At 40.9% G+C, this 12,827-nt stretch overlaps 1 protein-coding gene across 5 annotated transcripts in view; it reads right to left on the bottom strand.

Annotated features, from left to right (window-relative positions):
* The window catches only part of LOC119492795 (EGF-like repeat and discoidin I-like domain-containing protein 3), a 126,127-nt gene that overhangs the window by 5,444 nt on the left and 107,856 nt on the right, over positions 1-12,827 (bottom strand). For 3 of the 5 annotated variants that reach the window (XM_037777549.1, XM_037777548.1, XM_037777552.1), the window contains 2 exons: positions 7,986-8,141; positions 7,219-7,635 (listed from right to left, as the gene is read on the bottom strand). In XM_037777549.1, the coding sequence (XP_037633477.1) occupies positions 7,285-7,635; positions 7,986-8,141 (507 nt within the window). In that variant the 3' untranslated portion in view covers positions 7,219-7,284. Of the gene's footprint in view, positions 1-7,218; positions 7,636-7,985; positions 8,142-12,827 lie in introns of those variants that run through there. The other 2 variants (XM_037777553.1, XM_037777550.1) reach the window with 2 other exon arrangements.

A 12,827-nucleotide genomic window follows, 5' to 3' on the forward strand; every position in this document is an offset into this window, starting at 1 on the left:
AGTATCGGTACTTGGAGCGGCCAAAAAGAAAGACACATTCCAGCAATAATTTCTCACATTCTAAAAAACATCAGCAAAAAAGTCCTAATTTGATAAAACAGTTTCCATAATAGGTTTGCTGAGAGGTTAAATTGATTCCTCCTCAAAATGTCCCCGACTATGACCATAATCTGTACAATTTGAAGTAGTTTCACTGTACAGCACATTACATATAAATATAACTTGTTACTTAAATGTTGTCAGTGTGTTTATCTTGTTTTTAACTAACACGGTTCACTGAATGACAAATTTAATAACATCAAATGTGAAATGTGTGAATATGAACATGAAGTTCTAACTTTTTAATTTCTTAAAAACTCAACATTACTTTTTAATTAACTTTCTTAAGATAGAATATGAAGCTCAAACAAACAAGCTATACTAAAGCTTTTAATGTGGTTGCTAGTGAATCTCAATAAAGCACATCATTGCATTGATTTAAATAAGGATACAGTATTGCTCATATTCTATAGAAGCTGTAGCATGAACCATACGGTTTACAGATACTGTTATAGATTTTCTTAGTTATCCAGCTGGACATATGAGATATAATGGTCCCTGATTAATATGCGATAATGTGACAAGATATCAAACCTTTGCCTCCTCTTCCTCGCATGCGTTGTCATACGTACGACTGCTTTCATGTTATTCTTTATTCTGTCGTTTGCGGTGCTTTGCTGAGTAACTCTTACTGCAGACTAAAGCTGAAATCATGTGACAGGTGTACAATTCCATTACTTTCCTTATTTCACATGTCTAACACAAACGAGTGCAGGTCACCTTTTCATCCTACATTCTTTTTCATCATTTTTCCTCCTGCAGTGAAACCCATTCTCTCCCCAGTGTTTCTCATCTATATTGTAGCACGGAGCTTAGACTGCATTCAGACAAGGTTTGCATCTGCAGACAAGCAAAAAACACTACATCACATGGCATCCTGCCCTCTCTGTCATTTCTCCCGCTTTCTCTATGCGTTCTCTGCTTCTTTCAATAAACTTAAAATCCACTTTATAGTGCTTAAGATGCGTTAATATGTTCTTTAATATTATTTTTTTTAAATGTTTCTGCTTGAGAGGTAATTAAATGAATGTATTAATGTTAATGAGTAACTGAATATAATCACTTTTATGCAATTTAAAGAGGTCATTTGAACATAAACTAAACTTCTAATCGTAACTTGTTAGGGTAGACCAGGAAAATCAGCACGGTGTTTAAATAGACTTAAGTTTAGAAGACTTTTAGATGAGTTTATGAATCCTGAATTCCATTGTTTCCATAGTTCAAGTTCAAGTTCAAGACCTTTATTTGTCCCAGAGGGGCAATTGGTTTTGCCGCAGTAGCAACATCAACAACAACAACAACAACATCTCATCACAATAAGACAATATACACATACTGTACATTCTCACATACTAAAACACTAAAAAAACAGATTTTAATAGAGCTGGATACTCCGTTACAGGGTCTGCCATGCAACCTCCTGGTCTGAGAAGTGAAGCCAATGGGGAAGTGCGTTAAACTTGCATTCCTTCAAATAGCCAGCAGGGGGCGACTCCTCTGGTTGCAAAAAGAAGTCTGATTGTATAGAAGTCTATGAGAAAATTAACCTACTACTACTCTCAATCACTAGTTCCAAGTCTTCTTCAATACAGCATGTTCATTTAGTAAATTATGGTCCCATTTAGAGTCAAATAGACCATAAAGCAGGGTATGCTTTAGGGCATGGCTACCTTGTGAATGGCTACCACGGCGTTGTCCTGTCTGGGAGTTGTCCGGTCTGGAAGTGTGTTTTCAGTACATGAAAGTTTATTATAACCTTTTTGGTAGCCTAAAAATGTCTTATTCAGCGTTCGGTTGTACTTAGCTCCACTCTCTCGTGTCACTTTTGGTTGCAAAAACCCAATATGGCGTCGGCCAAAATGCCGAACTTGAGACTTCAAAACAGCAGTCCACAAACTAATGGGTGATGTCACGGTGACTACGTCCACTTCTTATATACAGTCTATAAATGCTACCAGTGTTTCCCCCAGTAGCCAACCACGGCACTGCAAGAAATAACAGCCCAGAAAGCCATTATAAAAGAACATCTGTAAAACTGTTGACAGGAAACCCCTCAATGGCAGACAATGATTTATTACTATCTGTGTTGTAAATTGTTAGATCAAGATGAGCTTGGAAAAAAAAAAAAAATTGTTACATTATTTCTTTCGTCACCTATGTCGGTGTTAAGTTCATGGTATGAGCCAGTCTCGGTTTCTCCAGCTGAGTACCAGACTACTCAAGACATGATATTGTTTACTCACTGTTAACCAACCTAACCTTAACCTGTCCCTAAATTACCATTTATGTCTAGAAATCAAATCTGCGGTACGCATTAGAGCAGAATGGCGTTTCACGGTTGATAGAGCAGCAGCAGTGTGTGCTGGCTCACATCTGTTTCAGTACGTTCAAAGCATTTCCACATGCTTACATACAGTATATTAATTATATAATAAACCTGGAGAGAAGGACAACAGTTTTGAAACCAACCACAGAGCACAAAATTCTACCAATTTTTAAACCATTATGTGTTGACGTGTTCTTTTCACTTTTTATTGTATTTCAGAACTGCAACATTTGACACCGGGAAGCGAGAAATGTGTCATTTCCAGGAGTGTTGCCACAACTGTAATGTGACAACCAGGGCACATGATAGCACAGTATAAAAGGCAGGACAGGAAGGCCATGAAAGCCGCAGCTGATTGAAATATGACAAGAATCTCTCCTAGACTGTCTGGGGACCTGCACAGTGTCAGTCGAGCCAGTGTCTCTAAAATAAACTGTCTGGAACAGGATGTGTGAAGAATCACAACAACAGGACAAATACTGTAATGCTAGAAAGAAAGAACAGAAATGGGATGAGTAAGGTGATGAATGTATCCTCAACAACAACATATTGGTAAACAACTTTGTCATTTTGCTTCACCATCGGACATAGACAATTATACATATCTAAACAAGAGGTACTCTACTGTAAATAATGGCTGTAGATCCATTACCTCAGCTGTATGACCCTTTGCCATCCTCTGACATTTCTAATAGCATTTTAAACAGTGGTTGCTGCCATATTAGCAAGGGTTGCAAGCTTCACAACTGTATTTAATCATCTATTTGCAAATGGCCAAACACAATGCCTCAATGGAAAACCTTTCCAAATGTTGTCAGAAGTGTTGTGACTTTTGCAGCAGGTCAATGTATTCTCATTTTTCCCATACAAGAGTTTGTATGATATCTTACAAAAAATGATTCCTCAATTTCCGCTTGTTACATGCATACAGTCTTTGCAAAATAAATTTCCGTCTTCCTAGGAAACGACTTGGTTAGGTTTAGCCAAGTAAACTACTTAGTTAGGTTTCGGAAAGATCGTGGTTTGGGGCGAAATAACTCCGGAAGTGGCGTAACTTAAGTACAGATCTGGCGATCAAATTTTGACTGTTATTTCTTGTCACTGAAATTGTACCAAACTGATGTATTTGCAAGCCATCAGTTATGATAAGTGAATAATTAAGAGTTAGAAAACTGCAACACTCCTGCTCTTGTTTTGTCCTATAAAACTTCAGTGACTGGGTATCCACATGTGTACTGGTTGAGTTAGTTCAAGAACAGAGGCAGAACCTACAGAATGGCTGCTGTAAATGGTACCAGAATCAAATTACTCTAACTATGAATTACTTCATTAACTTGCATGAATGATGCAGCCGCTGCTGCTGAAGCCCAACTTGCTCTGTGGCCAACCTGCATACAGCAGCAGAATCAGGACAATAGAGGAAGAGCCACCAACCGCTGACTGGTGGAGGTGACTGGTAGTATTTCTGCAAGCTGCGAACTATTGGGAACTAAAGTTTCATTCTAAACTCTTAGTTTAAGTTGGATTCTGTTGCCAAAGTCATACAGCATTGCTCATAGTCTGAAAGAAAAAAAATCCAAGACAGCAGACTTAAACATGCACAACCAACTAATGTGTTTTTTCTTTTAGATCTAATGTTGAGTCAAATATGCGGGAGCGGGTTGAGACTCTCACTTCATCGCCCCGAGGCCTATAGTTACTTTATCCAGAGACACAAGCATATAGGCCACATTCCTCTGTGTGTGTGTGTGTCCTCCGACTGACCCAGGGGCCACAACTCTGCTCTCAACTATTGATTTTCCAGGCTGGTAAAGCCACGGGTCCGTATTACTAAGGTGCCTCTCCATACTCCATTATTTAAACCTGCTGCACAGGTCAACGGGAGCAGGACGCTCAGTTCACTTCGCTCTCTGACCTCATGTTGCCTGATACCAGACAAACTCAGCCACGTCTTCATTGAAAGGTCAAGAGGAGCATGTCGGCCCGGAAGAGGCTGTTACTGAACTGTAACTGAAATGCACAACTATACTTATTCTAAGAGGACGGCAATATGTAATGTAGGTATGTGTTTTTCTAACGCTGAAGTGCATGTAGAGAAGAAAATCTGTCTATTAGTGGTTAATCTTAAAATGATTGTATTCACAGCTATCTAACATTCAGCTCCCCTCTGACTGGGAGGGAACTAAATGCTCTAATGGCTAATTAACCCTGTGTCACCTCAGTGAAACACTATTAAACATAAATCAATTACTTCTGTGCTTGATTGGCCCCATCAACTGCCTGTGCAAATATTGACAACCAGGAAAGAGCAGTGGTGCAGGACTAGGCAGTAGTGACCCAGGTGTGTGCACGTGGGAATGCAGCCGAGCCAATATGTATAATTATGGAATGTATCCCGGATTAATTATGTTTAAACAATGCACTATGTTGTTACTTGTCTCAGTTACAAGTGCAGTACACAGGTATTTGGGCATTTGTGTGTACAGAAAAGGCAAACAAGGCGCTCTATGGATTTTGTAGAGGAATACTGTCACGTATATGTGTGTGTATGTGTGTGTGTGCGTGCCACTGTGCCCTGCTTTGACAACATCTGTATTCTGACGGAGCCTCCTCTCTCAATCTAGATCTAACTGCCTGCAGCCTCTGCCACACAGGAGCTGGAGGGGGGAGCTGAGAAGAATACTTACAAGCCTCTACCACTGTGCCCGAACCAGACACCAGACATTCACATTACACACACACACACACACACACACACACACAGTATATCCCCGCCAAGTCAAGCATTGTGGTGTGGCAGGAGGAGCCTCGGGAGCCCAACAGCCAAATGTGTCCTCTAGCATTAATGGCTGCTTCAGCTGACTGAAGGGGGAAAACACCTTGAAGAATCATACATCTGAGCAGCCTCTCGGCTCCGTCGAGGGACAAACTGATTGACATTCTCAGAAGCCTTGCTAAACACGCCTGCCCTCTAATACAGAGCACATACACTCAGATTGACTGCCTATCTACGGTTTTGCTCCGACTTATAAAGCAATAACAACACGAGGCAACGGTTACAGAAATGGCTCGTATAAAGTTTAAATATATTTTTAAATCCACGTGTAGCTTGACGAAAGTGCTGCTCCCCACTGAGTTATTTCAGAAAATGAGATTTCAAAAATAAAACATTATAAACAGAAAAAAGGTTTCTGAGAAATCACAAGTACTTTTCACTCCTTCCCTTCGCTCTCTCAGACGACGCTTGCCAGGCCTTTCGGAAGTCATCCAGTGCTCAGTATTGAGATTGCTTGAGTGAAAATCATGCTGAGCATGCAGTGGCCCGTATCCAAAGATCATCGTGGGTGTTGAAATTATAAACTCCTCAAGCAAGGAATGTGAACTGCACTGATGGAAAAACATTTCCAGGCACTGGCTGCTACACTGGCTCCGCAACAAGGATAAGTGCAGAAATTGACATCTGGCTATTGAGGGGTGTTATTTGCCTTAACAAGGCGCTGTCATATTTCAGCTTTAGGTGTACCACGCTGAGCCAAACGAAATAAACAGCCCTTCCTTAAGAAAATCTAATTTTGAAATGGCATTTGAAGTTACCACATGACCTCTACAAACTGCTCAGACTCAGTTTTTACGAGAAAGCTCAACATCATAGCTGATGCTTTTTGTGTGTGCACAGACTGCAGGGCATGAACTGCAGATGAGTTAGGAAATCAAGTATGGCGGCAAAGTAAGGGTGCCAAATATTGGGATTGGGAGCATTTTTATTGCCTCTCAACGGCTCTCAATGTGGCGATGGCGAGTTGGCGGTGCTAATAGCGCTAACAGTGCAAACAACAACAAAAGTGCTGACAGAGGCAACAGCGTTAACCGGAGGGTTCGCTTCTGCGACGACGCTGTCACTCAGGACGGATTACAACACACACAGATGGAGAGTGACTTCGTTCTCTGCTCAGGTAGATAGTACTCCTCTATATCTTAACATAGCAAATAGTTGTTTGATGCTATATTAATGCACGACAACAAACCTTTCAATGAAGTGGAACACATTTTACACATTCTAACGATTTTGTTGGATGAAATATTTTATACATATTCACAGTTATTTATTCATAAAAATGTCTTCCACAAATAATTATTACACCCTAGACCAGTCATTCCCAAAGACTGGGTCGAGACCCACTGGGTCGCGGGAGATTTTATTGGGGTCACCAAATAAATTTGCAGAATTTCTTCCGTAGTGTTTTATTTAACATTTATATCTGCAGTACACCTTTGAGCCACGTGAGGGAGCCTGAATGTTTGTATTGTTCTGATAATTGTAGCTAATTTATAACAGTGAATCTAATATGAAAGGCTAGCGTACATTCTGTTATCGCCTAAATATTTGGTTTTGTTTATAAAGTTTTTAACATGCATATATGTTTTCAATAACGTGCACAAAACGAAGTTGGGATTTATCAAACGTATCTCTTTGAAATGACTGGTTCACCTATTCAAGATAATGTGAGGTGATGCGGACATGGCAGTAAAAATGGTCAGGAACGTTCATTTACAGACAAATTCGCTCTTCTCACAATTTATAGATATAAGGCCTATTGTGAATTGGGTCGTAATGGTTTGTAATTTTAAAAAGTGGGTCCCAGAAAAAAAGTTTGGGAAACATTAGAACTGAACGGATCATACATTAGACTATATTGTAGATCTATCATGACTCAGTTTATAATACTGTGAGTGATTTGAAGCAAATCTACAGTGTTTGCTTTGTGCAAAATGTGTGGACAAATTCTATTAGATTTCAGTTTCTTAATTTACTATAGTCAACACATCACCAGTGCATGAATAAGCAGAAGAAGTTGGGCTTATCTCTCAGAGAGAGAGAAAGTAAACACCACCTCTCTTGCCACCAGTCTCTGAAAGACAAGGAGCTTCAGCTTTAGCGGGAACACTGTGCCTGCAGCTCTCCTGATAGCAGCAGAGAGGCTGCTGCAGCCCGGCTCCGTCTCTGTTGTCGTGGGCGATTGGAATGGACATGTACTCTGTTGAAGGGCCGTAAACAAGATTTTCAGCATAGCATCGGTCAGGCCAGGTTGACAGCACGGTCTTATCTGATCCCAAACCAGAGCGAGGCAGTAGGACAGACCGGGCAAGCTCAGTTTGAGCCGCAGATAAGGAGATGCTAAAGGGAAGTGGAAAGGAGAAGCAGACAAGTCCTGAAATGGACATTTTCACACTTAATACGAAAAAACCTTTTGACATTTGCAGCTTTGTGTTTTTGTCTGCTTCAGGTTTCTGTCCTTCCTTATCCTGTTTTTCTGTTAACTCTCTCTACCCAGAATGCACCTTTCCTTCGTGATGTGATATATAATTCAAAACCTTCAGTACACACAGTTCCCATGGACAGGCATTTATGATTCCACAGTATTTTTCACTATGTGTACTTGACAATAAAGATGTCTGATTAACAGTCTTGTCAGTTAATATGTTGGTAGACTTGGCTTAACACTGTGTGATTTGTGATTGATTGTGGTGATTATGGGCTGTGAAAGCTTCTTATTCTTACCTTGTCCTTCCCCTGTTTCTCATCTTGATATATTTTCCACCGCTCTCCATCATTACTGTACGCCAGTTTGTATGAGCCAACAAACTGGACGTGGCCAAAGTCTTTAGCTCCCTGGGTGATGATACCTGTGACCTTCGTAGGCACAAGTAAGTCCACCTGAGAGAGGAAATAAACACAGAGGAAGACAGTTGAGAAGTGTCAGAGATCCATAATCTAGTCAGCATCTTCTTCTTTTGATGGCATCAGAGGATTTAGGATAAAGACACTGGGTGCAAAAAGTCAGTTTCAATTATTCACAGAATATTGAACAACAAGGCTAAGTCCACAACCTTGCCTCAGCAAAACAGAATTTGCACGCCGCAGCAGCTTCTGAGATCCAGGCTGCTCCATTTGGGTTAATTTTTAATAGGTTCTCATTTGTTGCAAACAATTTACGATGCAGGGATACCAGGGCAGTAAACACACAAACTGTTACTTATGTTGACACTTTAGGATTCAATTATGCTCCATTATTTAGAAAAGTACACAACGCCATTGGGTTGAGATTCAAAACGAATTAAGATTAACTCAAGATGCAGGACAACAAGAATAAATGCAATAGCTCCATCATCACATTTACCTGGCTCACTCTGCTTCAGAGAAAATACTCTGCAATAATGTTTTAAACAGGTCGAGCTCTTTTTCTTTCCACCATGTTAATTATGTCAAATGAATAATGTATGCGAACGATCTAAAGTTAAGAGGAAGGCGTAGCCTACTAACGTGAACAATACAGTGAAGAGCAGAAATACAGCTCCTACTGTGATGGAACATTAAGGGTAATATGATTAAACAAGTCACTCCCACTGAGCTTTAATAAGCATAAAGCAGCGGGTGTTGAGTAATGTTACAAGTTCATTCCACATAATGGAAACAGTGCAGGATTAATTTTACATCCCTGTGGCACATTACACCAAATGTTTGGTGTTATTTTGTTTCAACAAGTAAACATAAAAAAAATATGACAAATTAAAGGTGTGACACTTCCCATGTGATTCACTTTCTTTAAAATGTAAAAAAAGATGACAATAATTGATAGCACTGCCTTCTGCATTGTCAACCCTTAAATGCTAATAGCCTAAATGTCACAGTAAAACTGTCTCACTTATCACATACATCTCTGCAGCACCCATTCACAGTTAATACAGGATGAGAAACAGGGTGCGACTTGGCATTTTGCTGTCACGCTGGAAGATAGTGGCAAAATTTAGAAGCGCAGAGAGAGCAAGAAAAAGAGAGAGAGAGAGAGAGAGAGGAACATACGCATGCAGATTTATTTCTTCTGCTGGATATACACAACGTTGAGGCCACCATACATCACACTAATTGGCCTGGTCATAGGGCAACATATACCGTGCCACGCTGCTCCGACAAAACAAAATAGGGCCCCGTGCAGATTAAACAAATAAGCAAACAAACTGAATGCATGAGTTACGGCTCAGTTCTCATTCTACCTCCCGGTCTTGACACATTGCAGAACACCACTGTGCATCTCAGCACATCGCGCTGCACGTTTATTGCCTGCAATATGTTACAGACCCTAAAACCATTTTATTTTTTTCTGAGCAGCGATGTGAATGAGCTCACTCGGAGGTTTCAACACGGCTTCTCTTTCCTCCCAGCTACTTTAAGATTAAGGACTGCTCCCTGGGTATTAAGAGGGGTCTTCTTAAATGCAGACCACACTGCTGTGTACATAAGCAGCAGGCATAGATAGACCTGGGTCCTGACACACATGTAGACAAAGCAATGCCTTAGCGAGCACAAAGCGAACTCTTTGGCTTTCCAAAAGGCATCCAAGTGGATAAACTCCCAGGTCTCCATTTGGGAGATGTTAAGCTAATGAAAGTAGGACAGTAAGTTTGCGTGCAGACATAATTTTACTCTTACAGGTGTGCAATTATGCAGATGCAGCACAGTTCATATGCATGCTCCATTTGTTGTGAATACACTATTCATGAAGAATCTCCTTCAAATGAAAGCAGCCTCCGCGTCAGCTTTTGTGTAAAGTAATGCTCTTTTCTGTCACCGAATGCGACAGAAGAGTGGGATATTTTCCTGTAATGTATATGAATACCTTTAAACAACAGCTCTGTTATAATTACAATAATATCACAGCAACCCACTGGATAAAGGGGGGCCAGAAGGAAACAGTGGCAGGGGCTGCTTGGTTGATTTAGAGGGGCATGACACCTTGCATTGTGAGGCTTTGATTGCGCTCCAGTTGCAGAACGCTGAGGTAATCTCGTTCTACTAAAGCAGTCAAGTCTGCCACCAAAACAAAGGCAGGCTTGAAGGGGAACCTGTAATTGCTGTCACAGGTAGCGGTCAAAAAATACAACCGCCCCTAGCGACGCCGGCTCTCAACACTTTGATGGCCCAAACTGAATTAGGGAGCGAGATAAGCTTGTTAAAGCAAGTCCTCTCCTGCAGCCCCCACCTTCTGTTCTTTTCTTCCATCACACTCTCAACCCCATCCCCTACTCCGTGAGCTGTTAACCCAGACAAACTAGGAGTGCGTGAAGTCTTTGTAGCAATCTATGAACGCTCATGGCATAGATGTTTCAAAGAAATAAAACACGGGAACAATTTTAGGACACTGCTTGCTGGGGTCTGAGATTAAAAATAAGATTCATGAGGCTCTAATCTAAGCCTCCAGTTTCTCCAACGATACAGCCACGCATTGAAAAGGGAGAGAGGGTCAATTACTTATTTGTACTTCTCTTTGATGGCAGTATGCGAAGAGGCAACACTTGTGCACTTCTACCAGACAAACACTCATCTCCCCCTGCTCATTAAGGCGAGAGTTGGTGTGTAAATCTTGTGTCCCTGTTTGAAGTGGCTTTGCCATCGCAGGATAAAGAGATTAATGCAGTGAGAGGCAGCTTTATAAAGGAGCCCGACAAGGCCCAGTTTCCTTCTTTATGAATACAGCACTTGCATACATAGCAACCTGCTGACAGTCTCCCTCCAGCTGTGCTAATTTAACCGTATGTGTTAGGGACTCATTTAATCTTCAAAAGCCTGTGGGACATAGAGTATGTATGTGTTTGTGATGCATACTTTCTGTATATTCTCCGAGGTCACAGTGCAGGATTCAGAATTGCGTGCCCACAACTCACAGAGGAATGAGGAGGACAGTGTTACGGCCCATCAAGCCCACAACAGGGCAGCTATCATTAAAGCTTAAAGCTGTGGAGAGAGTTGAAAAACACCGTGTTTCACTGCTCTTCTCTCTACGGGAAGTCTTGAGAAACCCATAGCGGGTCATTTACTTAATCATACACTGAAACACCAAAACATGCTAAAAATCTTTGCATTGTAAACCTCAAGTTGTTGCTTAACATGAAATAAAATGCCTGAAGAAGAGAACATGTTGACAACATTTTTAATAGATAGCAGTGTTGTCATACTCAAGATCGGTCTTGGTCTCGAGACCCATCTAAAGATCATTTCTGAAGGTCTCGTCTAGGAATCAACCGCAGTTTTACTCGGTCTTGTCCCGGTTCCAGACAAAGAGGACTCGGAATTTTATTTCAAGACCAATCAAGACCACAATTGTGCGGATATCACTAAATTGTTATATAATTATGGCAATACAAGAGGTGAGTGAAGAGCAATCTTCATTTGTTTTCTGTGGGTGTTTTTACGGGAATGTGGATATTTCAGATCAGTTTGAGGAGTGCATATGGTTTGCATGTTCCGCGTTTTATCGTAAGTACGTCATGCAGTCTGGGACTCGCATCGTCTGGTTTAAGTAGTCTTGACTACAACACTGATAGATAGTCTGCATCAAAAAGTGGAAGGGGTTGGGTTTGAAAGAAGTGGGTAGTTAGGAAATAGAGAGGGTCTTATGAAAGAGGCCATTGAGTTGCATTATGGGAAATGTAGGATCCAGCATTTCTGGAGCTTGACCAATACTGAAAGTCAAGAAATTGTGACCTCTGCTGCTTCAATTTGGACATTTTTTTTGAGTCCTTCTAACTTTATGGAAGTACAATACTAAATGTGGTTCAACTGGAAAGTTCTAGCTCCTGATGACAAAGATGGAAAACTACTAATGTTTGACACAGATCATGATCGAGAGAGATGCGCATAATAGAGCACAGATTTGATGCAGTCACTCTTCTATTTCTGAAAGCTTCATTTACAACAGGTAATTCATCAATACAGGCTATATGTATACATGTAATGACAACATATTTGTTTTGATTAATATTGTTATGTTTATCACTGAATAGAAAACGCTAGGTTTCAAAGATAGCCGTCTACAGTCACAGTGTGTTTTTCGATGTTCATTTACACTGTGGTGTACAGAGTAAACAGACCAAACACCACAACTTTAATGAATGTTCACAGGTTATGTCTTTGGTTGACATGGAGGGAAAGGTGGGAGCTATCACAGCCTCTCAGTGTGTTATTGGCCATAGGAGAAGTGACCTGACTGAAATGGAGTCGTATTTGCATGAACTTTACCACGAGATGTCAGATCTGCCTGCTATCTGAGCATAGTGTTGGATACCACAAGCCAAAGAAGACTATTCTGTGCTGCTGCAAACCTACAAGCTTCAGAAAAGCCCCTTAACCCGAAAAGCAAAGCTAAAATGACTAAAAAAACGAGGGATGAGGCTGAAGGCAGACAATTTCCAGACAGACGGCTGACTGAGTACAGCACTTCTCTACGGAGTGCAAAGAAAAGCCTGTTTGTGTCATGACACCTTTCTGAGTTTAGAAATGTGCCATTCCACACAGAGGTGAGCCAATTCTTCGAGAATGAAACAGCAGGATGAGTCTCGCTGAGCT

Source organism: Sebastes umbrosus, chromosome 8 (assembly GCF_015220745.1).
Source record: "Sebastes umbrosus isolate fSebUmb1 chromosome 8, fSebUmb1.pri, whole genome shotgun sequence".
Taxonomy (NCBI): domain Eukaryota; kingdom Metazoa; phylum Chordata; class Actinopteri; order Perciformes; family Sebastidae; genus Sebastes; species Sebastes umbrosus.